Raw genomic sequence first — 27452 nt, 5'->3', positions numbered from 1 at the left:
CGTTTGAAATGTGTTAGGTACACTCATGAATAATCATCAGCAGTTACAATAAAACAGACGCGTACAAAGGAATTTCAACTGTTATACTTTAAAACATAAAACAACTGTTAGCTGTAAAGTGTTATGAAACTTAGCTCTAGGTTACACTAGGGATAACCATCCATTATGGAAACCACAGTAAATGTCACTGGAGGCACCACAGAAGTTGAGATGGAGCCTTGCAATCTATGCCCTAGAAAGGCATGAAGTGGGAAACAGGATGGATGGATGGATGGATGGATGGATGGATGGATGGAAGGAAGGAAGGAAGGAAGGAAGATGACTGGTCAAACTTGCAGAGTAGAAGAAAAAGAGCACAATGTCCAAAACATTTCTGTTGGTAAGTGCTCTGCTTGATTTTTCATTAGAACAGTCAAAAGATGTAATTTTCATAGAATCATAGAATGCATTTCCCATTGAAAATAAGAGCTACCGAAATTTACAGAGGATGAACTGTGGCAAGCATACACCTTGCAGATGGATTTATTTGTACTTACATCTTGTCTTGGCCTGCACCTACTCTTAATGTCAGCCGAGGAATAACCGGTGATGGAGCTGGAGCAACTGGTTCCACCTTTATCTGTACAAGGGAACACAAACATCAATCAAAGTTTGCAAGTAGACTCTCAAAGTATATTAATTACATGAAAGCACTGATGGAGTTAACCATCCAGAGCATGTTCGCTTAATGAGACAGACCCATGGCAGACTGATTCCTGCTCTCTCATGCTCCATGCTGTAGCATGGATGGTCAGTTTGTTGGGAGCTCCTGGCCAAACCAAATCACAAAAATGTGTTCTAGACTGAAATGTCAACTTGAAATTTCACTGCATTCGTACCTGCTCATACAATTTGTCTTCCCAATTCAGTATTCTGTAGGAGAGTCAACCCCTGATTATGTTTCTAAACAATGACATGAAATGCTTTGACCTTAGTACTCAAACTTGATAGGTGCCCACTGGTGTCTGAACGTTTTTTCTGAGATTTAAATTCAATCATTTCCCAGGTTGATCACATAAATATACTGTGGCCCTCTTGAATCAAAATGAGACACATAGGAAGCAAATAAACCTCAAGCAGCAACACAGAATATGAATAAAGTTCTTTTTCACATAGGTGTAACAGAATCACTGTTTTTTAATGCAATTAGGCTGAGGTTTCCAATGGCTATTTTTCAAATGGCCTAGTTTCCAAACTCAGTATCTGGTGTGATTTAGATGACTTGAATATGTCCTTAAACTCTTTGAAGCAGTATCTGACAAAATTTTGAATTTAAAGAGACAAAAATAGTATGCATATACTAAATGGAAACCTGAGCAAGTGTCTGAGAGAAATCTGTTTTAAAAAGCTTTCCTAAAGAAAAGGAGGGCAAATAACCAATTCAAAGCACAGAAAGCAGTGCAGGAGACAGCTGGCCAAAGTGGGAGGGCTCAATTAGGACTTACATCGACAAATGGGAATGACAAAGTCCCGTGCCACATACCTTGCCCAAAGAATTGGAGCTGCTCATTAGGAGACGTCTGCTCCAGAGGGAGAAGGGCTACAGCCTGAGCAGTATTTCCGCTTTGACACAGTTAACCAAGCTTTTCAATAAAGCTCTCCATGGATATGTATTAGCCTACTTCACAGGTTTCTCGCCACTCTTTTGTTTATATAGCAAGATTTTTTTTGTTATGTCATTCCCCTGGAGTGATGCAAGAGGACTGCTCCTCTGGAGCTCCTAATGTCTGGAACAGTTTCACTGCCACTTTCCATAGGTTAAGTCTCTTAGCTGCTTTCATGGCACCTTAACCAGCAGCATTGTCCACTGGACAGAGACATGAAACTGAACCCAGGGTACATGCGGCTCAGATTATCTCTTTTCCCAATCCTTTTTTCCTCCTTCTGCAGTGCATATTCCAAATACAAAAGTTCCCAGGACAAGCACTGCTACTTAGCTTCCAGCACACAGTACAGATAGGTAACTAATGTCACCCATCCTTTGTATTAAAGACTTTTCTATTATTGTTTGTATACCACTAAGATGTCCTAAACAATGGTGGTGTAGGGTAATGTGGCAGAAGAAAAGAACACAAAACACTTCTTTATGATCAGACAACAACATTGCAGTCTGCTGTGAGAGGAAAAGGAATCCAGATGAGGGTCATGAAGATGATCAAGAGGGCTGGAGCACCTCTGCTACGAGGACAGGTTGAGAGAGCTGGGGTTGTTCAGCCTGGAGAAAAGAAGGCTCCGAGGAGACCTTCCATTACCTAAAGGGGGCTACAGGAAACATGGGGAGGGGGTCTCTATCAGGGAATGGAGGTATAGGATCGTAGACTCATAGAATAACCAGGTTGGAAGAGACCCACCGGATCATCGAGTCCAACCATTCCTATCAAACACTAAACCATGCCCCTTAGCACCTCGTCCACCCTGCCTTAAACACCTCCAGGGAAGGTGAATCAACCACCTCCCTGGGCAGCCTGTTCCAGTGCCCAATGACCCTTTCTGTGAAGAATTTTTTCCTAATGTCCAGCCTAAATCTCCCCTGGCGGAGCTTGAGGCCATTCCCTCTTGTCCTGTCCCCTGTCACTTGGGAGAAGAGGCCAGCACCCTCCCCTCTACAATCTCCTTTCAGGTAGTTGTAGAGAGCAATGAGGTCTCCCCTCAGCCTCCTCTTCTCCAGGCTAAACACCTCCAGCTCTCTCAGTTGTTCCTCATAAGGCCTGTTCTCCAGCCCCTTCACCAGCTTCGTTGCTCTTCTCTGGACTCACTCCAGAGCCTCAACACCCTTCTTGTGGTGAGGGGACCAGAACTGAACACAGGATTCGAGGAGGGGTAACAGTTTTAAGCTGAAAGAGGGGAGCCTTAGATTAGCTATTAGGAAGGAACTTTTTACTCTGAGGGTGGTGAGGCACTGGAACAGGTCACCCAAAGAAGTTGTGGAAGTCTCATACCTGAAGGTGTTCTGATTCTATGAAAACTGGGCTTCACAACAATCCCGAACGTTATCCTTTGATATAAATGGAGAGGAAACATCTTTCTAAAACATGGGTTCTTGTGTAGGGTTTGCATAAGCAGAACAGCAGGAAAATTAAGGAGTATCCACAGTTATTAATATATCCTGGATTTCCCCTACATCATAGAATGGTTTGAGTTGGAAGGGAACTTAAAGATCATCCAGATCCAGCCCTCGTGCCATAGGCAGGGACACTTCTCACTAGATCACAGGCTGCTCAAGGCCTCATCCAACCTGGCCTTGAATACTTCCAGGGATAGGGCACCCACAACATCGATGATAGGATTTTGATTCATGAGCAGGGGCAATTTACTTTGGGGCAGCTCTGGCAAGCCCTGCTCCGATGCAAAGAGGGCTCCATTTCTCATGAAGCAGTTCCTCAACTACTTCAGCTCACAGCTCAGTGTAATAAGGTTAGCTGAAACTGGGTCAGCAGCTGCCTTGTGAGCTGCTCCGTCACTCCCACAGCACGCCTGCTAATCTGCATTGTACAAGTGGGGTGAAACTGCTTCAACTCTCTGCTTTTAATTCAGTACTGCATGCAAGCCCTTCGTAGAGGCTACGCATCCTCGGTCCCACCACTGAATGCTTCTAGCATGCAGCCTTCGGCTTCTGAAGGTGGCCTGCAGGAAAGCTGGGGAGTGGTTTATTATCAGGGAGTACAGCGATAGGATGAGGGGGAATGGTATTAAGCTGAAAGAGGGAAGATTTAGATTAGATATTAGGAAGAAATGTTTTCCTATGAGGGTAGTGAGGCACTGGCACAGGCTGCCCAGAGCAGTGGTGGCTGCCCCACCCCTGGAGGTGTTCAAGGCCAGGTTGGATGAGGCTTTAGGCAACCTGATCCAGTGGGAGGTGTCCCTCCCCATGGCAGAGGGTTGGGACTGGATGATCTTTAAGGTCCCTTGCAACCCAACCCAACCCACTTTATGATTCTGTGACTGTTTTCTGCTGTTTGTGCAGAGTGTTGGTTGCTGTTCCTTGTCTTCCAGCAGCTCAAAGCTAAATTACAAAGGAAAATCCTGACAAAAAGTTTCAATTCATCAACAGGAAGGGATGCACACATAGGTAATAGCTATAAGAATACTCAAAACTGGAAACATTATTGCTGAGTCACACTTCTATTTAAATATAGCAATATTAGAAATAGAAATCCAGTATTTTCTACTGGCCATCAAGAGCTGAAACTGCAGTTAGCCCACAACTCATCTTGCAGGTTGTGCACGTGCCCCCAAAGTGGACGTGCTGTGGAAGGTTAAGTACCTGAGCAGTAACTTGATCATTTGCTCTTAGAGCACAACTGCTGGCTAAATAAGTAATTATGATCGAAAAGCTAAATTAAGGAAACATGTACTTTTAGGGGTTAAAACGAAAGAGCAGCATTCTGGAGTAATACTGGGAATTGGGGCCAGCAGAAGAGCATTTACAGTGGATTACTAAGCTTCCCAAATCACCAAAGAGGTAAAGTCCAGCAATATAAGACTCCTTTGTAGCTAACTAAAAATACATTGTCAGTGGATTTGTCCAGTTTTATGTATAAGCAATACTTCTTTCACCTGAACTAATACTAGTAGTCATATAAGCCCCTTATTGCCATGTGCTGCATTTTTTTTGCTAATCTTCAAGGATTTAGCTTCTTTGCCACATACCTCAGGGCACCAACTGATAAAGCTCTAACTCTCCATTTTTCCAGGACACCAGCAGTGCGGCCTTGCAAAAAATGAAAATCGCTCAAGAGATTTAAAGGGGAAATTTATTTTTAAAATCCTGACTTGCAGCAAAGAGGTGGATTTAAAAAAAGCTTATCTATCAAGAATCAGTTTAAATTTTAATTCTATCTGGGGACTCTTTCATGCATTCTAGCTTTAAAGTTTATCTTTTGGCATGGACTTTTTGCAAAGTTAATGGGCAGCTTTGTCAATTTAATTTGTCCAAGTTTTTATTACTGTTGAACTCCTTTTCCTAATATATATCCTCAGTCTATACCAAAGCTTTACCAGTTTGTATTTGTTTGTGTATCTGTTCCATTGCTCTAAAGAAAAGTAGGTATAGATTTACAGAAGAAATGCAAAAGTGAATGTATGAAAACCAAGCAGGTCATTGTCTCTATTTTATATATACACATAATTTAACTTAAAAAGAAATCTCAGCAGAAATTCTCAGTGAAATACCGACAAAACTTCTCAGGCATGAGGGGCAGACAGACAGAATGGGGAATCTATTAAAGTGTTGCTGCAGTCTAAAACCAGACACTAAATTAATGTGGACAAATTTACCACCACCTTGTCATTCACTGACTCATCCACAGCAGGTACACACTAGTTCTTGTGATCACCTGGATTCTGCACTGAAAAAACCCTTGTCAACTAAACAAATATGTCAAGTTTTGACATCAGCAGTTTGTCACAAGTCCAGTAGGTAGCACAGCAGAGTACTGTGGCAAAAAGGGAAAGTGAGGCATGTCCCAAAACAGAGCTTGTATGAACTGAGTATTACACACAAAGCAGGGTGTAAAGAGCATCTTGGTAAAACCAGAACTTACAAAGTGCTTCCTAATGCCAAGGATAGAGATTCAGGAAATCCTGTATCCAAGGTTATCACCTATGAAGACAATCACTTCTCTTTTTTTTTTTTTTTTATGTATTAACAATGTAATACGTATTATAAGGTGAAGTGACAGAAAAATTAGAGCAAACCCTGAATTAGAGGAGGCTTTTCTAATGGGATTTTCAAATCTGATAACATGCAAATATGCGGGTTTCATTTCTTAAATATATTCTCAAGATTAAGTGATATTGGCAAGAAGAAATTATCTTTGCCTGATGTAAATCAGTATGAGTTACAGGAGTGGAAGGAGCACAACCCGCTTGAAAACCAGCTCTTCCCTTCTCTCTTCCAAGCATAAAAGTCAAAATGAAAGGTGACATTTGAACATTTTACACCACAATTTGAAAACAATTTTCTTACTTCAAACAACCTGGATCAACAAGGGGTGGTTTTGCTAAGAGAGGATTCAGCAGCTCTCCTGAACATCTGAGATAACTGGTGAATGTGTTTATTTGAAGGCAATCTGCTCCTCATTTCTGTCTACCTGGTCAGTTACCAACTTCTACAACCTTTGAAACAGTAGACTTTTAGAGGCCAAATTTAAAGTTTATACAACAGGTATATGGTTGCTGGCCCTACTAGGGGAAATCCACTGTACAAAATTCATGCATTGCAACACGACCTAGATTTGCTCTGTGTGTACTGTTGTTGAGTCTGAACCACAGCTTTTCAAAGTGAAAAGTGAGTTGAGGAAAACCAGCAAGACAACCTCACATTTCAAATTCAGAACACTGAACTTCCATTGTTTCGTCTTCCAAAGAGGTGGGACAATCCCGGAAACTCTTGTTGGAAGTCTTCCTTGGAGTTATTTTTCAGAAATACCAAACCTGTTATCATGCATCTCTTAAACAACGCTCAGCAGCAAACACAGGAATCCATGTGCATTTTTCAAGCACTTACGCCATCTCAACTCATCTAAACACCCTACCTTTTCATGTTTGTGTTTCTCTTTTTCTTTCTCTTTCTTTTCTTTTTCTTTCCTCTCCTTTTCCTTCTCCTTCTTTTCCTTTTCTTTGTCCTTCTCCCTTTCTTTCTTTTTCTTCTTCTCTTTTTTGTCTTTCTTCTTCTCTTTTGGTTTCTCTTTGTCCTCAAACAGTTTTTCAGGAAGCACCGGAGGCATGGAAGGTAACATGCCCGGAAGCCTCATGGCAGTTGGTGTGCTGAACAAGGGCAAAGACATTTCTTTGGGAGGTAACACAAGAGGTGCTGATGGAGCCTTTACCTTATCTTCCTTACCCTTATCTTTAAGTTTCTCTTTGTCTTTCTTATCCTTGTCTTTTTTGCCTTTCTCTTTCTCTTTCTTTTTATCCTTATGTTTTTCTCTCTCTTTTTTGGTATTGCCATCTTTCAACTTTACTTTTGTGTCAGCATCCTCAAAGTCCTTTAGTTTGTATTTATAGGGATCAAGTTCTTCATCTTTGAGCAGTTCCTTCCACTGAAATTTCGCTTCCTTGTTTCCTTCCTTGTCTTTATCCTTCTCCTTATTCTTTTCCTTCTCCTTATTTTTCTCCTTGTTTTTCTCTTTATCTTTTTCCTTTTGTTTTTCTTTCTTCTTCATTTTTGTCTTCAGTTCCTTTTTCAATTTCTTTTTCACTTCTACTGATGAAGCCAACTTGGTTTTCTCCTCATAGACTTTGAGAAGAGGTTCTGGGGTTGGCGGTGAAGCAGAAGGAGAAGAGAAATAAGGGAAGTTGGTAGGTGGATTAGCAGATGTCCCCATATTTGCCTTTCGAATGACCTCATCAATTGAGTCATCCATTGTCCATGAAATGTCTGAACTTGAAGTCCCACCTGAGGGAGGTATTGGAGTTGCTCCTGCCTTATTTGCATTATTGGCAGAAACAGGTGGTTTAGGAGTTGTAGTCTCTGAAATAGAAAGTCTTTTAGGACTGGTAAAAATATCCCCTTCTGATTCAGAACCAGAGGAAAACTCAAAGGGATCTGGGTCTCGTTCTGCACATGCACGAGCAATCACAGCATCGATTGAATCATCAATAGTCTTGTCCATCACTGGCACTTTCTTAGTCTGGTTTTCAATAGCTGGCTTGGGCACAGGCTCAGGTGGTGTCTGTCCTTGTTTTATTTGAATGTTTTCCTTTCCTATCTTGTCACTTACTGCAGCCACAGGGGGTCTGCTTGGTGTTTCGGGCTTGACAGGTGGTGGGGGAACATGAGCGGGAACCTTTGGACTCTTAGGACTTTTTGGGCTCTTGGCACGACCCGGTGACTTTTTTTCTTTGGATCCAGTTTTTGGTGAACATATGGGACTTCCAGTTACCACTGGTGAGGGTGTAGTTTTAGGCGATTTTGTCTTCTGTCCTGGAGAACTTGTTTTGGACTTTGTTTTGGGTACCAGTGGCTTTGTCTCTAAAGTTTTGGGGGTTGGCACTTGCGGTTTTGCAATAGGAGCCAACATTGGTGGTTCTGGTGAAGGAGGTGCTAAGTCTGTACTGTCCTGAACATGAACTGGAGAGAGCATTGGTGGTACTTTTTGAGTATTTATTGAGCTGAGAGGCTCACGTGGTTCCAAAGCTCCGTCCAAAGCGTCGCCTTTAGAAATAGACAGTTTTGGCCGTTTCACAGGTGGAAATTCCTCAGCATCAGGACTTTCTAATGGTCTCTTGCTCAAGTAGTTCTCATCATTAATTGCCTCATCCTCTTCCATATCCTCCTCTTCTTCCAGTGGCACCTGCATGGCCTCTGCAGATGTACCTCCATCAGTAGGCACCTGCTCCTCTTCCTCTTCTGTAACAAAGAACATTTTAAAAAAGCATTAGGATAATTAAAAATGTGTTTTACAGAAACAAACAAGCCTCAGAGCAAGTGTTCACATGCATTTCAGCCCATAAGAGACAACTGGCCTCCTAACAGCTTCTTATTGGTCTACTTCGAAGGGAAGTGCGGCATCTGCTCTGTCTTGCAACAGCCACTTTCACAACTGGCAAGTGCCCTCATCTCAGTGTAACATCAAACCCATAAGCAAAGGATATGAGAGTAGAGGTCAACTTGTGGTGCAGGTTGAAAGCGACAGTTCTACCTAGACGTGTCCTGATTATTTCTTACTGCAGTTTTTGGGAATACAATAACATAAACCTGCTTCATTTTAAACAAGGTGAGAGAGGTTGAAGCATTTTTTTCTGTAGAAAAGTGGACCGCAGAACATATATTGAAATAAAATTTACTGGAATTAGCTGTCTTCCCTATATATCACACAATTTTGACTGCAGATTAACTACTAGGAAAGTGTCTTCTTCAACATGGTTTATTTTTACTCAAGCAGCACAGTCCAAAGGTTCAAGCTGTAGACTAAGACCCATTCAACCTGTCAGGTTCTGTCTCTGATACCATACCAAGGGCTTGATGCACAGAAATGTTATTGATTATGATTAAATAGGAACATCGCAGCATTGTGTGTGTGCATGTTGGTTTGGTTCAGGAGCACAACTTTGAAATGCATCTCCCCATATCCACGCTCACTCTTCTTTTGTTTGAAGCATGGAGCAATCCTGGAGTCCATATACTGGCTTCCTGCTACAGTGAGGTCAAAATGAAAGGTTTGCTTACAAACATGCTCCAGTTGCAGGTGGGCATTCAGGCTATGAGACCAAAAAACCAGCTTTTGAAAATCAGATAAAGCTGAAACATTCACAGTGTGGACATCAGGTACCAACTGTTTCAATTCAGCATGGTCACCACCTGTGTGACTGCTCCATTTTTTGTTTAATAGCAATCATTTTTTTCCCTCCTACGTGTAACACCATCTTCAGTCCTACACATGTGACATTATGGTGCAGAGAAAGGAGAAAATTCACTTCAGAGCTCCCAGAAAATCCACAGCAGGTTTGAGAAGAGAACCTCTGATCTCCCCAGCCACAGCCAAGCACTTTATCCTCTTGGATACACTTCCTCACTTTCAAAATGGAATTATCCAAGCAGGAAAAAGGATTCTTAGTCTGGAATAAGAACGAGCGCACCGACGTTAACCTGACATATTTATATTTGCCATAATTACATCATTACACCTCTGCCAGATAACATTCCTCACTTCACTTTACCCCATGTCTCTGTTTACCCACCTGCAAAAACGCATGACATTTTGTCTAGTGGATTTTCTACGAAAAGATATCAACTGTCCTAAGATTCTTGCATGAAATATGTAGTAAAAACCATTTATTATGACAGTGGATAAAACCCAACTTCTTAATGAGCAGGTGGTTTTAAAGAAGCAAACACCAAGAAACTCATAACATTACACTAACACCATTTAAAGCTATGTATTCTGAAATATCTCTTTTGAAGGCATTTATTTTCAGGTTTTCTGTGCTGGTGTTTCTCTACTGTAATGTGTCAATGCTCTGATTTAGAGAGTTGAGTCAAGAGCCCTGGGCTGCAGCACAAATCTTGCCAGCATCACAAATTAAGTAAAATGAGCTAGCAACTCTGGCTTTTGCCAGGGCCCAGAGGATTTACAGCAGCCAGCCCAGAGAGGAGACTTTGCCTGAGGATAGAGTCTTAGCCTTCCGTGAAAAACAGAAATGTTAGGGAGTTAGGTTTTGCCTGGCTGGGCACTGACATTACATTTTTTAAACGGCAAAGTTAGAGTATAACTGAGAAATCACTGTGGACCGAGTCTGCACCTGCTATGGGGGGAAAAAAAATATCTGCTTCCAGATCATGGAAGTCATTTCAATCTCCATTTAAGTTGCTGCAGAAATCAGCTGCCTTCATCTGCTCAAAACTGTTTTGGAGATGAAGAATTAGCATTTGTCAGATGTCATACAGCACCAGTTGCTACTGAGCAATCCCCTCCGAACCCCATTCAACCTAGTTCATCACTGAGTTTTCATTTAAAATTTTAAAGAGTGATAAAATTTAAAACAAACACTTTAAAATTGTGATATAGAGAAGTTGTCTCCCTCTGCTACAAGATGAAAAGCGTAGCCAAATTCAAACATTAGGAAAGACAAGGTTTGATCATGCAGGCTTTAGGGACAGCAACATAAACCATTTTAAATATAAAAAACAGGGGGATAAAAAGAGTTAATAAAGTGGAAGAGAAACTACTGCAGCAAGCAGTAAAAAAAATTACATATAGCAGAAAAATCAGAACATTTATTTGCTAAAGATTTCTGTCCAGTGTCTGCTTAAACCTACACATACTATACTAAAAAAGCCATGCTGTTAAATTGTGTCTCACAGAAGTGCACTGCAATATTTTGTATTTTTGTAACTCCTTCCCATCCCAAGGTGCTTCTCATGTTTTACCTACTCAGGATTGCAGAAAACCAGCAGCTGTGGGATCAAAGGCGAAAAAACAATTTCAGAGGAGGTTTGGAGAACAGGGACCGGAGTTTTGTACAATAAAAAAAAAAAAAAGAGCAATGCTTATTTTTTTTTAAATAAGGCCAAGTAAAGTTTGCACCAGGCCCACAAAGTTTCTGTGATCTTGTGTGGAGATGCCAGGGAAGGGCAGGAAAGGTTAAAGTGCAGTTTGTAGAGGTGAGACTAGAAATCGGGTTGTCTTGGCTCCAGCTTTCATGCACATTCCTGCAAGCCACAAAGACAACTTAGTAAGGAAGCAGAAGCATTACCATCCCTTTAATATGGACTTGGATTCCCCAAAACATCTGGAAAAAATTGCCTGGGTCAGTCCTGAACAATCCAGGGACTAAGGAAGTTCACGAGCACTTAACTACTGACACACATTCACCACTTTTCAGACATGCTCAGATGACAATCTGGAATCCTATCGTAGTCAAATGAAACCCAAATTTCTTTTGGAACAAGGCCACGGTCTGATCCTTGGTGAGGACTGGTTTTCTGCCAGGCAGCAGCTCTCAAACCTGAGCCACCACAGCTGTGGCCACGGTAGAAAACAATAAAGCACTTTTTTCAGGGGGAGTTTAATTAGAGAAAAGTGAAATCTCTGTCTTCTGTTCAAAAGCTACAGGGTCCTTTTGCTCCAGAAGGATTCACACTGGAGGAGGAACCAAATATGGGAAACCGGCAGCTTTTAAGTGTAATCTGTTTGAGTTGGCAATGAGCATTTAAAACCATGCAGCCACTTTTTCACCTTTGTCCATCTCATTTGCTACCCAGCACTTCTCGATGCGCAATCCTTTGTTCACGGGATTGCTTTTTAACTCTCTTTACAGCCATCTCTCCCTATCTTCGGCCACCTTATTAATGATCCGACTCTTGAGTTAGCATCTATAGGTCAAATGGATATCACCTCGGCCATCTGCCCTAATAACTCTCCCCTGTAATGAAAGGAGGCTCGAGCTGTTTGGGAGGTTTCTCAAGATAACAGATACATTTTTTTTTCTTTTGGTTGTTGTTAGAGAAGTCAGTGCTGGATCAATATTAATGCTCACATTACAGAGCAATCGTTTATTATGTCAGCCGGCCCCATGTGCAGAGCCTGGGTTCAGACATCGCCCAGGTTACAGCAGAGATGGGTTCAGCATCGCAGTGCAGCCCCAAAGGTGAATTTGGCCAACGCTGAATAAAACCAGCTGACAGCTGTTAGCATGCTACCACTGAGAAAAGTGTTTGTTAAGACAGAATTTCTTACTGGTGCGTATTAGGATGTGTAACACTGTCTGTGTCTGTGTAATGAGGCAAGTTCAACACTTTCACAAAAGGATGATTTTGACATTAACGGAGGAAGGAGGCCAATCTTCTCTTGACACAGGGCTGCAGCTTGATCTTGGGCAAGTCACACTATGTACTGTTGTCTTCTCATCTGACAAGCAATGATAATTTCATCTCGCAGAGGCGCTGTAAAAGCTGAACTTGATAAATATGTAGCTCCTTGAGATCTCTGGACAGAAAGCATTAGAATCCCAAATGCAAGCTGTGGAGATCTGTCACTATTTCAAATGCTGGAAAATTTCTTAAGCTGAATTCAGGCAAGAAACCAAAACTCTTGCACCTTTTTAACAAAAAAGCACTAAAGCACAAAATTCCTTTATTTGTACATCCCTGCACAGAAGGGACTCCAAAACTAGAGGCTTATTGAATATATATCTTCTTAATTTGACCATGGGTAGGTTTCAGGACAGCAATACTTGACACTTCAGTAACAAACCTCCCAGTTTATGATGATCAAGGGACTATTTGTCCCTAAAACTGACACAGGGCTATGAAGAATAGGAATTCTGTCTTCATTGCAGAAAAAGAAGTGCAGTCACCCATATCACACTATCACACCTCATTAGAGAAGGTTGCACACACTGCTCTTTCAACAACAGGTCAGATAAAAATGAAGGCAGGAAAAGACAGATAAACTCTTCCGATTGAAGAGAAATGTACCAATGTATAGACATTCCTCAAGTTAGAACACCTGACACACACATATATAAAATTAAAACTGTTATCATCTTGGTCATTACCAGACTCTTTACTTGGTACCTTCAGAGACAGCAGCTTAAGCACTTACAGCAAGACGATGCCTTAGTGAACACAGAATAGATTGAGACAGACACAGACAAGATCTCTGCTCAGCTCTTGACCCTGCCAAAAACTGCCTGTTGGCTGGTATTTAATTTAAGCCAAGTTCCAGTCTCACTTCTGGAAACTGGATTAACATTTCCCAATTTAACAAGGTGGTGGTAGGATAAAACCACCTGGCTAAGACCTAGAGATCTAAGAAGAACCCCATGTTTCTTAGGTACAAGATGAAGCAGGCTCACCATGATGTCAGTAACAGTAGCATCTGACCTTCAATATAAACGCTTACATATTAACGGTACAAAGCTCTGGCAGGTAACAGTTCCTGTGGAAGTCAACTCTTGTTATTATAATAACACAAGATTTTGCAGTTTGATATCAATATTAACTTTAATATGCCAGGTAAACAGTATCAGCAGTCAGAGCAATCCCAGTAAGGATATAATCCTGAATGAGCACATGTTTCCATGCACCTCATACATACGTATTTTCAGCAATTAAATTTCTTCCATAACATTGAATTTGAATGTTTTATTTTTTCTAACAGAATGCAAAACGGCCAAACACAGACCTAGCAGAAGACTACACATTTCTTTCATGCACAGTTCTCATACCAAGTCTCTGGACTGTTTTGTACTGCATGGTATCAAGTACCTAAGTATGGAAGTTGAAAACTTCAAGAATTTTAAGGAAAATTAGGACTTATAAAAGGAAATACTGTGGTAGTGCCTCAACTGAAATCCCCAATCCATCTTTCTTTCCAAGCATACACTGAAGGTTTTATACACAAACAAGCTCAGCCTCTCAAATGGAAGAGAGGAAGCGATTATTCCACAGCACATGAAAGTTTTCAAGGGGGAAAAAAACACTCAAAATTTTCCTTCAGACTTCCAAAATAATTTTCCTATTGTCTAGATAAAAAATAAGATTAAGGCAAAGATACCTTGGGCAATTTTAAGTCACTACGTCAAGAGCTTAATATCCCTATCATATCCTAATAAGAGGGGGCTATTGACTTCTGTTAAAAGTGAAAGGATTTTTTCTTATTCCATGATAGGTTTTATCTCTTTAATTTGTAATAACAATGGCCTTTTCCCAAAACAAACAGAAACTGTGCTTGTAGTCCGTAAAGGAAATGAATGGAAGAGCAACAAAATTCAATCCTGATATCCTACAGGCCAATATCCTGATACTCTAATGCAAAACGAACACACTAAGATACCTGAAATACATTTTGAGCTTAAAATGCCAGATTTTATATAGATATATGTGTGTGTATATGTATGTTTTTTATATATATAATTTCTCTGCCACATATGAACACAATCAACCACTGATGTGACTTGTTTACCCAACAGACAATACACCAACAGGTTTCTCTTTTACTATATAAAGGAGATCAACCAACCTATTACCAAACTCTGACATTTTCCAACAGACACTTTCTATGGGAAGAGAGCTGGTAAAAAAGCACCATCAAGGAGCACATCTTCCATGTTCTAAAATGCAGAAACCACAAATACACTACGAAAAGAGCTTTCAGGTGTGGCTAGTGATATCGCATACAGAACTGAAACACTGAAGAGGATGTTAGGGATGCCTGAAGTTAAGCATCCAGACTCGGTCACATCAGAAAATTTTGGCCCAAATGGCTGGGTGGTGCTTTCAACAATCAGTATGAGCCAGAACTGAACTTGAAGGTGTTCCATAGGACTTAAAGACTTGGTGTATACATTTATCAGTCACTCCCAAAGTAGTCATTAAGCTGTCCAAGAAGCTACAAGTGGTCAACATCCCTCTGCCTCCCTCCATCTCCAACAACAAAGTACACCCATACACCTTGAAATATCGATGATAGCAATAATCTGGGTCAAGACTCACAAATTTCCCGACCAATTCAAGTACCTCAATACCCTGCCAAACAACTGCTTCACACTCTCGAGTAGGCATTTATTGGTATGAAATAAACGGGAACAGACTTTTAAAGCCAGCATAAGAATAAGATATGGATAGTTTGCCAGAAACAAACCACAACTGCTAAAGCTGTAGTCCTACATCACAGCATTGCTATAAGAAGAAACAGTTCCATTCTTTTGTCACGGTTCAAGCTTTTATGCAGAACAGGGAACTAGTCAAAATAAGAAAGAGTATCGGTTAGTTCAAACTCAAATCACCAATCTGGTCTGTCATGATACTAATCAAACTTCAGGGCTTGGACAAGCCAGACAAAAATCCTGCACCTCATTTCTTATATAATCATCTTGCCCCTTCTCCATAGTGAAATGACTTAACAGGCTAACTGGGATGGAAACATATCTGGGTGTGGAAGGAAAAAAAAACAAAAACGAGAGGAAATACTTCTCTGTCCCGTTGGCAAAGTAAAATGACCACCCTAAGATCATGCAAGCCTAAGGGTGTGGGAAAGAAGAGGAGAGAGGTGCACAGCATCTCTTCAGGCATCAGATCTTGGCTTAGAGCACAATATACAACTTTGGCTTCTAGTGCTGCTTTAGAATATGAGATGCAATGAGAATCACAATTTTACATGCAGCACTGGAAGGCCATAGATCTGTTAAGAGTGAGTCTAGAGGAAGCTGCGAAGAAGGTCTGAGGGCTGAAGCACCTCCCCTATGAGGACAGGTGTTGGGGTTGTTCAGTCTAGAGAAGAGCATGCTCTGGGGAGACCTTACAGCAGCTGTCCAGTACTTAAAGGGGGCCACAGGAAAGATGGGGAGGGGCTCTTTATGAGGGAGTGCAGAGATAGGATGAGGAGTAATGGGTTTTTAGCTGAAACAGGGGAGATTTAGATCAGATATTAGGAAGAAATGTTTTCCTGTGAGGGTGGTGAGGCACTGGAAGAAGAGAAATTGTGGATGCCCCATCCCTGGTGTTCAAGATCAGGCTGGATGAGCAACCTTATGCAGTGGAAAGTGTCCCTGATCTTTAAGGTCCCTTCCAACCCAAACCATTCCATGATTCTATGATACTGTCATGGCTTAAGGTACAATGTGCAATTCGTCTTCCAGTGCTGCTTTAGAACACAGGATGCAATGAGTATAACACTTTTAAATACTTACTACTGGCAGTCCTCATTCTAATATTTTTTTAGAATATGCAATGTTTATGAAGCCAACCTACCCAGGATTCTTAAAAGGACACACCCAGCTTCCTGCTGAAGACAGAAAAACAGCATTGGCAGATTATTATCAGCTACGCTCACAATCTCTCTCTGACCTGACAAAGTATCAGTCAGGCATTTGTGCTGCAAGCAAAAAAACATATAACTACAAACACGAAGACTTTATTTTCACTTTTGACTTTTTAATAGTGGCTCAACTCTATTTGTAGATCACACATACATACATGAATAAATGCATGTGTGTGGCAGTGCTATGCTAATGTGTCTGGAGCTGTTATGCAGACTTTGGATGGAGAGTAAAAACAACCACAGAATTGTCTTTAGGGAGTCATTGAGCGAGAAGCTGTGTGAGAACCTGCCAGCTCCCCAACGGCAGGGCAGCACTGGTCCAGTCACTCTGGTGTTGCTCTGAGTTACCTATGACTGAGTCTCTCCCCTGAAATCTGCAGAACAGAGCGTGACGTGACAACCGCCGTGTTTGATCAAAACATACAGCCAGAGACAGAAAACCTCCATAACAAAATTTGGACAGATCTGCATGCTTTTTATTACACTTTTTCCTCCCTCTAGGGTGTACGACCCTTAACAGAATCGTGAACTTGCCCTGAAGTACATGTGCAGGTGTAAAGTTTTTCTCTTTAAAGGAACATTCTGACTTCTAAAAAATGAAATTATTAGCAAAGACAAGGTAATTAGGCAATGACAATTCACAGAGTACAGCCAATCAATAACACAGTACATTAGCAAGACTGACAGGGGGTGAAGCCAATACATTATAAATGGCTCTATACTGACCTGTAAAAATGCAGCGTTTCCCTAACATTCGGCACAATAAAAAACTAAAATGCTATATAAGCAAGCCAACCTGAAATGACACCTAGTATTATAAATGGCCTAATCTATATGTTAATACTGTTGTATCACATAACTGCAGCAAGACTAAGATAACAATATGACTTTGGGGTTTCTATGGCTACATCCTGGGCTAACGTGCCTGAAAGGGCTTGCTGCTGACACCACACAAGCTTTCTGAGTGCTTCTCTTTGGTTATTTATGATATGATTTATGATAACGACAACATCTCCTATTTTCTCCCCTCGTCAGATACAATAAATTGCCATCGTTAATCACTGTTCTTGCTTCAGCTATGATTACAATAGTATAATAGGGCGTAGCTATGGTAATACTGTGTATTAAGGTGTTTTTTTCCCCCCCTTTAAAGAAATATGCACAAGTAGATCTTTGTATCCGATGTTAGTACCTGTAGTATTTTAATAATCTTCCTGGAAGTATTTCGGGATGAGAATGTCTGTTACAACTAATGTTTGGCACTGCTCCTCTTGCAAAGATCGAATTTATGATCTAAAGACTCAAAATCCATGTCATATTATCTGTATCTAACAATTCTCAAATGTAATACTAGGGGTTTATATGTATTTTTCTTGACAAAAGGAAAGCAGACGGTCAGTCTTTTCACTTCTCATCTCTCTATCTAATCTTCCTGGCTGAGATTTCCAACCCAGCTTTTCAAGTATCACACATCTCACTAAAAACAAAACCGCTGAACCTATATAAACAGCTGGAAGGATTTTACAGTGCTTTTCCTTTTATATAGTATTATATAAGAAAATATACTATTCTACCTTCAATAAAATCCTGTGCTAAAAATCCCCAGACTTACAAATATTTCAGGAAGCAACTATTTATACCTCCTAGCAGAGGAACAAACTAGATATTTATTCCATTGGGCGACCTGTACTTCTGCACGACTAATAATTTTTACCTGGCATTGCAAATCTGTGAAGGTCTCAAGCAAATTCTGCAACCTACAGCTTTCAAGTACTTAGATTTGGAAGTAAAAAAATACAGTGATTGTTTAATATCTTATTTTGCAACTGAGCTAAAGAACCCCAGAAATGGTTCAGACATAATTGTAATGTAAACATCATGTATTTCTTTTACCATATTACCTCAGACCTCACCCTTTCTTCCAAAAAGTTCTACATTTATACCCCCAAAGCTTTGCTTTCTGTGTAACACACCCATGACAGCAGAACTCAGGTGTTAGAACTGAAGAGTCACATTTCTTGTCCTCAGAAGTCTGTCAGACAGCAAGTTAAAAGACAGACATGATGGCACGATGTGGTGTTTTGGATTATACGAATAAGCATATTTCTAATTATATTGCTTCTATAAATAGCTAACATGCCCTTCAGCCCAGTGATCATTAGCAACTCAACTTGCTACTGGTTTTGTGGCAAAAATAGAAGAGAAGGGAGGGGAGACGGTGGCTGCACTGATGAGCAGAGGGATGACGTTTCAATGTGTAAGTGGCAGCATGAAGAAATGGGACAGTGGTCTCCTATCGAATGATTCACTCTTCTTGAAGTTCAGAGGATAAGCATAGACACCGCTGGGCTAGGTGTGACACAAAATCCATGTGGAGAGGGAACACCTCTGTGAGGTGAGGTCTGCAATCAGCTCTGATTACCCGTGTCTGCCTGTGTCTTGCTTTACTCCCTAAAAAGTAAACCAGAGTTACTTTGGGTATTAATCTGTTATATACTTGCTCACACGATGGAGCCTCAGCAAAAATGCATTACCAGAAGGAAGCCTTGGCTCAACGCAGCTTAAAGACCATCATCACTCTTGCTATGCAGGACAAAGACGCAACTTTGCCATCGTAAAAAGGCTGTGAGTGTTTATATCACCTTCAAATAACTTTTTAGTTCAGCAACTCATTTGGCCATTAATTGCCTTTCCTCGCCTCTTCCAACTGCACATTACTTGCAATTGCAAGGGCATGTTCCAAACCAAATGATAAGCTGCTCAGGGCAAGAACCGTATCTGTATTTTTCAAAGTGCTTTGGTTACTTCTGGGCACTATAAAAAAACCCAACCCAAACAAGAGAGCACGTATTTACAGACACTTCCATCCATCTGATTGTCTTTATTGGATAAGAAAGGACAATTAAGTATTCTCTTAGCAATAAAAAAATATTTTGTAAAAATGAGAAAGACTGGGGAAGGGAAAAGCTGATTTTCAATACATGAATTGAGATGTATAAAAACGCCAATAAGATCCTGCGCTCTAGAACAAACTGGAAAACGTCTCTCTATGCTGTTAGGCAACTCCCTGATCTGCAGTATCTACCCATTGTGGCACAAATGAACATAGGTCACTGAAATAAAATAATTAAAAAAATAATAAAAAATAATAAAGTTGCCACTGCCTGGAAACTCCCACTACTGCAAACAGAGCTACTACAGCTTGAAAATAAAAAAGGCATGTGCTCATCCTCTCTCTTAACATATGTACATACACCATATCCAGAAGCGTTTACCAAATATTCCAGCTGTTGGGAATGAGTGTATCAGTTTGTTTCTTTAAGGTTACCAGCAGCAATTAGGAATGCTTTTGCCATCCAGAGCAGCATTTTTATTCAAACAGTTGCTAACTCAGAAATACAAATGCAGTTCCAGCTTAAAACTGTCTTCAAGAATATGTGCTGACAATGCACACACCCCAGGACTTCATTGCACTCAATCGGTAGTGGTGAGTTTTGGTTCATACATGAAACCCCACATTTACTGGGAAGAATTCTGAGATATATGAATCCTATAACAAATATAATCTTCTTGATCTAGCAGAGAAGGAAATCACTGATGATAAGGTTTTAATAAAGCTTGACAAGCCTCAAAATTAAATTTGCTGAGAAGGGTTCACCCCCGAAACAGATACTTTCAAGCGGTCTTCACGGAAGGAGCCAAGACAAGACTTAAAGAGAGGCAAATGTTTACTTTAAGAGTTTTTTTTCTTACAGCTACAAATCCAATTAGTGAGACTCGCAGTCTTTCAGCCTCTCTGCTTTATTCTGCATAGGAGCACATGTGTGTCCCTGGTTCTCCCTGTAACCCTGCCCTGCAAAAGGTGCCCATAGGCAGAGAGAAAACTAATCAGGGCACGGCGATCACCTACACCTCCAGACAGCAGCACTTCCCAGGCGGCACTCAGCAGCCATTTGAAACCGGATCGGACAGCCCGATGCTAAGGAGGGTTCAAAATGCTGCTGTCAGCACCACTGGAAAAAAAAGTGCTATGAGAGCATGGGGTGACCGTGCTGAGTAATAATTCTGCAGGCAGCTTCCCATTCCAGCGAGAAGCCCAATTCAGGAGGCCATAGGAAAATTTAAACTACATCCAATTTAAAACCTCTGGTTTTTTTTTTCGGTGACCTTATAATTTTTCAGGGACAGCCACTAAAATCTATTGCTCCTTTCTGTAGGGCCTCATGGATCACGGCAACATCTTCAAATAAATCTCACTTCCCAGAGCTCAGAGGCTACAAAGAGAGCAAAGGAGTCTGTCAGATGCTTTCATTGCACAAGAGATTTTTGGGGGGACAACTGACCTCATAGCCAGGAAACAATCCTAAGCTTCTGCAGTTGCTGCAAGCCTTTGTAGGACAAATAAGCAAGCAAAAAGCAGTGAAAAAAAAAAAAGCCAGAGAAAAGGAATAAAAGAGAGATTCAGCGATATCAGAGTCCTGCATGTGTGCTAGAAGAGCTGGGCACAGAGGTGCAATGATACTCTTGTCTTGGTATTGCTCGCAATAGATGCAAAATAACAGAGGACGTTTTGGTGGAAACATTAGGCAAGTTCAAAAATACTGTCTCTGTTTAGAAATAAAAAATCACAGCTCTGACAAAGACCTCAAAGCCAATGTTGTGTGATGCTGCACTTAATGCTCAACTTGCTGTGAAGTAAGCAGCAGCCTTCGTTTTTATGCAGGGTCTGCCCCACTGCTCTCAATGACCTTGGCAAAATTCTTAAAACAAAACAAAAAAACAAAACCAAAAAACACACAAAACCCCTTCAGGACCTCAGGCTCTAAAGCTATTTTAGAATTAGCTTTGAATAATTGTCCCACAACAGGAGTTTTCTTGATTAATTGTTTAAGATAAAGCCTCCTTTTCCTTGCTGGCCTCCAGTGACTCCCTCTACTTCCCACAATCACTTTTGTCTCAGTCTCCTGTTCACTGGGAATGGCTCAGAGAAAAATCAGAGATACACCAACTCCATTACCTGAGGATTAGGCACAAGATAACCCTATGTATTCCATTACTGACCATTATTTGAGTAATTATTCAATTGTGTTTAGGCCATGTGAAAGATGCACTAATTGTTTTGCAAAGCCTGCCTGAGCTGTATATCTAAGGGATGCAACCCGTGTCCTTTAACAAAACAAAAATGATGTGCTGATTGCAAAGGAAAGTGAGAAGTGGTTTTGTATCGAACGCTGCTTTTTTTTTTTAAAAAAAAGAAACCTAATTAGGCTTAACTAACTGGAAGTTAAGGATCTATCTTGACCAAGTTTCTACACATACTGTATTCTATAACTACTTGGTTACAGAAATTTTGCAGGATATTGCTTTTCCATCTGAATTATTTAAAAATGGTATTCAGCCATTAGTTTTCTAGCAGTTTATGAGATAAGGATCCTGAATATAGCAAAAGCAGGGACAGTGGAGACACAAAGAGCCAGTAACCAGCAGGCTTAATTCAAACAAGAAACTTGTGCACACACATCAGTACGAGACTCAGAGGGCTTGATACCCTGATTTAAACTGAATTAACGTCTTTTAGCTAAGCAATATTTTTCTTGGGACACATGGGAGAAATGAAAAAACCCTATGAAAACAAATTTAGCAAAGGAATTGGCTTCAGTAGGCAGTTTTACGTAACATTAACTTTCCACTCAAGACATTAAAAAAAAATCCTTCATTTTAGAGTTGTCAGATTCCCATGTAATCTTCCCGTTTCATGGACCCGGGACTGGTACACTACCAGGTAACTCCCTGCTAAGAGGGAACTGCAATTCCCAAGAACACCATCCAATGCTTTACAAGGACTGTTGAATAAGCCACAAACTAAAGTCAATTTCTTAATCTTGAGATACAAAACCTCCCCTAGATAATGGCAGCAAAAGCCATTACAGCCAATGGAAAATTAATCTGCAACTATTTGATCATCTTGTTCTTGCCACAGTTGCTAAGCCCATGTTCTTAAAATCACCACCATCAAATAATATGTACAGCTTTTAGATGCTCATCAACCTTCCACTTTCAGCAGATATCATGTAATACCTCATATAAGCTATTTTCTAGACATGGTTCCCTGTAATTCTAAGTGCCATCCTGGTAGATGGATATAACCAGCCCTTGCCAGCATCTGGAGGGGTAGTTATGCAATTTTTGACCTTCATTGTTTGACAGTCTTCTGGTTCTTGGCTAATGCAGATAAAGCTTCCACACAGCTTCCACTAACTCAGACTTCTACCACCTCTCTCTTCATGAATTTTGGGGGGTGGGGGGGGAGATTTATCTATGGGAGTGAGCATGGACCCTTGGTAATTCTCAGGATTCAGGCAGAACGAAGCGCACTCAGCTGTGGCGAAGGAGCTCCTTCCAAGCTAGGATTAAAGCCAGTGGTAGGGAAGCTTGGGTTTTAATGGATAAATTGTTGCAGAGTATGCTCAGCCAAACACCTTTGCTGATGAACAGGACTCGAAATTCGTTGGGGAGGAGATTATCTTCCTGCTATGGCATGTAATTTTTAAGAACACCCCCCTATTAATCTAGTTACATGCCAAATAGTAAGCAGCAGTTTGACCCAAATCCTATTAGCAACAACAATCTGTCGTTACCTCCTCTCCCCAAAATGAAATATGCTCTGGGATGCGTTACAGAGAAATAAATTGAAATACGGGAGGTTTTCTGCATTAATTTCTCCACCTCCCAATTCAAATTGTAAATTCACGGGGCAGGGACCTGAATTATGTTTGCAAAGCACTACCTTCACCCACACTGCTGCATGAATAAATCATGAATATAAACAACACCAAAGATTTTCTTTCACATTTCTTTGTTTCTTCTTTTTGTTCTGATTCTCTGTTTCCCCTCATCCTTGTATTTTCCTCCTTTTGTTTGGTCTTCACTGTCTGTCCCTTCCAAAACCCATAAAATACTAGGGTTTTTTCTGTATTACAGTTTTTTTGTTTTTGTCTTTTTCCTGCCCCTCACTCTAAGCTTTCCCTTTTGCTAGCAGAAAGATAAAAACCAGAAGGAAGAACACATTTTCTTTTTGTGTCACTCGGGATATTTTTCTGAAGGAGACTGGTGACCAAAGACAGGACTGAAGCAAAGGGTAAAGGACAGGACATCCTGGAAGCCCATGAAACACCGAACTGTAAGAAGTACTGAGAAGAGGGAGAGGAGATGGAGAAAATAGTCTAAGTAAGTATTTCAGAGGCAGAATCACAGAATGGTTTGTATTGGAAGGGACTTTAAAGCCCAGCCACTTCCACCCTCCTGCGACACTGTCCGCTGGGTCAGGTTGCTCATTGCCTCATTCAACCTGGTCTTGAACACCTCCAGGGATGAGGCATCCACAACTGCTCTGGGCAACCTGTGCCAGTGACTCACCACCCTCATGGGAAAAAAAAATCTTCCCAATATCTACTCTGAATCTCCCTTCTTTCAGCTTAAAACCATTCTCCCCCTCCCCAGCTTTCCGTGAGATAAATGAGGATGTTGTGGACACATGGTCAAAGTGGCTGTGGAACAAGCCAGATGTGAACAGGCAGCAATCACTTGCTAGTTTGGTTTCTCCACCACATGATGCAAAACCCTGCAAGTTTTGGTCTTTGAAGGCTCCTTTAGGGAGAGCCTCTTCGCTCCTCAGTTCTTCCATCTCACACCTGTCACTGCAGTTGCTGTGGCTTCATTTCTCATGCACATCCAGAAAAATAAAAAATGCCTGCGGATATTCTTAGATAAGAAGCTGTTCAGTTGTGATGTATCTCAGCAGTTATTAAAAGGTAATTACATCTCATATTCTCATGAAGCATTCATTACTTTCAGGAGGGATTATATATCTAACTTTTAGAGGTATAATTTTTGCAGATCCTGCTTCATTATTCGTATGTTACAGGAGAAACCAGGAATAGCTAAGGAATGCCAGTTTGGTCCCTACGTTATAGATTTTCTTGCTTAAAATGGTGAATTCAGTGTCACCATGCCAAACCACAAGAATCTATCTGTCCAGCACACTGCAGCCAAGATGAATTAGCTTACAACCTCTTGGGTTTTTTCTGGTTTCTAATATAATGCTCAGGAGGGTGAAGTTGCTTCCAATGATGAGCAGCTTGAGACACGGGCTACCAAAACCACAGACTACCTCTGAGGGTGGTCGCATGTTACCCTTGCTTCAAGCACAGACATAGTCTGAGATTTGTCCCAGAGCATCCAGTGACCATGCATCTGCAGGGCAGATCAGTTCAGTGAGCTAAAGGAAAAGCCAAATTCTCCAGTCCATCCTTCCTAAAAAAACAACTTCCTTATCTTCTCTTATCTATAAGGACTTCCTTATCTTCTCTTAATGGTAGATACAGACACCTGTGTACTGACTCAGCCTCTTGCTGAAGATGGAGATCCAAGTTCAGGAGCAGACTTATTCAGATCTCTTACTTTGCAGGAGAATTCTTTTTCCTGCTGGGGCAGGAGAATCACTTCTCTTTCCTGAATGGCGTCTTCGACTCAGCAGAGATCACTCCTCAATTTACCTTTTAAATTTTGGTTTTTTTCCCTCTCTTTACACCATATTATTCCCTAATAACGCAGGAGGAGGAAAACCCTTTCCTCTGTCCCTCCCACTGAGAACTGACACTGCTCTGAGTTGAAAGACAGAGTTTTCAGATAATGTCTAGAAACCTTTCTCAAAAATGAAATATCACTGAAATGTACAGAAAGAACCTGCCACCACTTCTTTTGCAGGGAGCTAAAGAGCCTTTAACAAAGAATTTCAGATCCACAAATATTTAAGTTTGTTTCAAGCGCTCAATAAGTCCCTGGCAGACATCAAGTTCAAAATTTCTGAGCTTTTGCCCCCTCTTCCACCATTTCTGGGCTAGAGAAACAAACACCAAGTGTTGGTGTACTCTGTGCACACCCAGGAACTCATTAAGTTCAATCAAAATGACCTCCAGGACTGTGGGATGAAGTAACAAGAAAAATAAAGCATCAGGAATTTTAATACAATAACTACTTGCTTCCTTTTAACATGAATTCTTTATGGTCTCTGAGATACATCTACCATGGGACAAGTATCTTGTGCCCTGGCTATTAAAGGTCTCCTGCAAAAATCTAAGGTTTACTCACCTGTCTGCACAGAAAGCTGCTTAAAAAATCTATGTGTCTTAGAGGGAGAAAGAAATCTAACCATAGAATCTGTGAACAAGAAGGACACCTTCTTAAACCTCTAGGCAAGAAAGGTGTTGTCAAGACTCGCAACTCTGCCTTCTGCAAATTAGAGAATAAAAACCCCAGTCAGTTATGATCAAAAGTACAAGGAACTGGGAAGAGAAAAGACAGGTAACTATTTTAGCCAGGACACCTGAGAAACTGTAAATACATTATTTCCATTTTCAATATGCAACCCGAGCAACAGAGTATTACCCTTGACATATCCCAGACATGCTGAATGACAGAGTGGCAAAAAATATCATTTATCATAAGCACTGTGATTAACGAGCTCTATGGCTGCTCAAGAATAGCAGGTATTTAGAGACACAAGATACCTGATTCAGAATAAAAGTCTAAATTCATTCTCAGGAATTATATTTTTGCCAAGCCACTGTTTTGGAATTTTTCTGTTACTGAAATCAGATATTTCAGGACAACCTGCTCATGCCACAGCTACATATTTTTACAGGCTCTTTATCCACAGATGGCAAACAATTTGCACAGACAAACAAAATCAGGGGTCTCATCGTAGAATGGTTGGGATTGGGAGGGACCTTAAAGGTCATCCTGTTCCAACTCCCTACCATGGGCAGGGACACCTCCCACTACATCAGGCTGCTCAAAGCCACATCCAACCTGTCTTTGAACACCTCCAGGGATGGGGCATCCACAGCTTCCCCGGGAAACCTGTGCCAGTGCCTCACCACCCTCACAGGAAAAAATTTCTTCCTAATATCTAACCTAAATCTCCCCTCTTTCAGTTTAAAACCATTATCCTTTGTCTTTTCACTGCACTCCCTGAAAAACAAACAGGGCTCAGAAGGTACAAGATACAGGTGGCAGGGCTTAAAATTCAAAGTATAAGATGAGTTCGGATATCTAACACAGAACCTACCACCTTTGCTTAAGAGAAGGTGCGATTTGGCCAATCAGATTTTTTTATACAGTCAGAAGGAGCAACAGTCCATCCATCACTCCTTGGATTAGGGGAGACGTCTTTAAAAAAGGGAAATGTTGGTGTTTGTTCATCTGCAGTGCAATCCTGCATTTCCTTAGGAAAGACAAGCTCCTCCTTCTGCCAAAACAAACCATAAACTCTGGTTCTTCTTGCAATCCCTTAGCTACTTTAGTCACCAGGCTATGCGTGATTTGAGAATGACCATCACTTTGTGGCTAATGCTCCATTCAGAAAAGGTACAGTTTTTAACTTTAAAATACATCGCAAAAGGACGGCGAGGTTGTAACAACCACTTTTGTACCGTGTCCTTTTCGTTGCCTCCACCCCCCTTCCCCCAGCATGGATTAGGATGGGGAGAGGGATGAATTATCTCTGGAGAACTATAAAAGATAGAATTGATTTTTGGTAAGAACTCCAAGGAAGTTCTTAATACCGCCTTATCTTTGTGAGTAATACAGAAATGTTCCTCTGCTGAGTGAGCGCCTATCTTCGAAGCTATCCTTGACAATGTTATCTCTACAGAAAAGCAGCTTTGAAGGATAGAAAATAATATAGGTTCCCCATTGGTTGAAATGGAGTTGTGTCAAAACTTGTAATACAGAGTTTAGGTTCTACACTAGGTATTTCCACAACTTAGGAGAATTCAACAAGTTCGCTGCTGTGACGCTAGCGTGAGGCCAAGATAAGATTTGTCCATCTCACATAATGATATGCAATAACTGTGATGCACTTCAGGCCACCTGCACAAACCTGAAGCGTGACACTGCCCAAATTCACAGCCTGGCATGTTAATATTTTTATCACAGTGTGAATTTGTGAAGCTTCTTTAAATCTTAAAATAAATTTTTAAAATCCATCATCCTAAAGCATTTCTTGAAGAAAGGCAGTGAGGTCCAGGTTTATAAGAGGAAGATATCTCCTATTAGTCTAGTTAAGACAGAAACAATAGATGT

General features: G+C 40.9%; 1 protein-coding gene across 1 annotated transcript in view; it reads right to left on the bottom strand.

The window, feature by feature from the left end:
* TAF3 (TATA-box binding protein associated factor 3) overlaps positions 1-27452 on the bottom strand; it is a 125331-nt gene that overhangs the window by 24164 nt on the left and 73715 nt on the right. The window contains exons 3-4 of the mRNA XM_069867996.1: positions 6576-8392; positions 537-619 (exon numbers count right to left, since the gene is read on the bottom strand). Coding sequence (XP_069724097.1) covers positions 537-619; positions 6576-8392 — 1900 coding nt within the window. The remainder of the gene's footprint in view (positions 1-536; positions 620-6575; positions 8393-27452) is intronic.

This window comes from Phaenicophaeus curvirostris, chromosome 1 (genome assembly GCF_032191515.1).
Source record: "Phaenicophaeus curvirostris isolate KB17595 chromosome 1, BPBGC_Pcur_1.0, whole genome shotgun sequence".
NCBI classification, from domain to species: Eukaryota; Metazoa; Chordata; class Aves; order Cuculiformes; family Cuculidae; genus Phaenicophaeus; species Phaenicophaeus curvirostris.
This window is presented reverse-complemented; position numbering and strand designations above follow the sequence as displayed.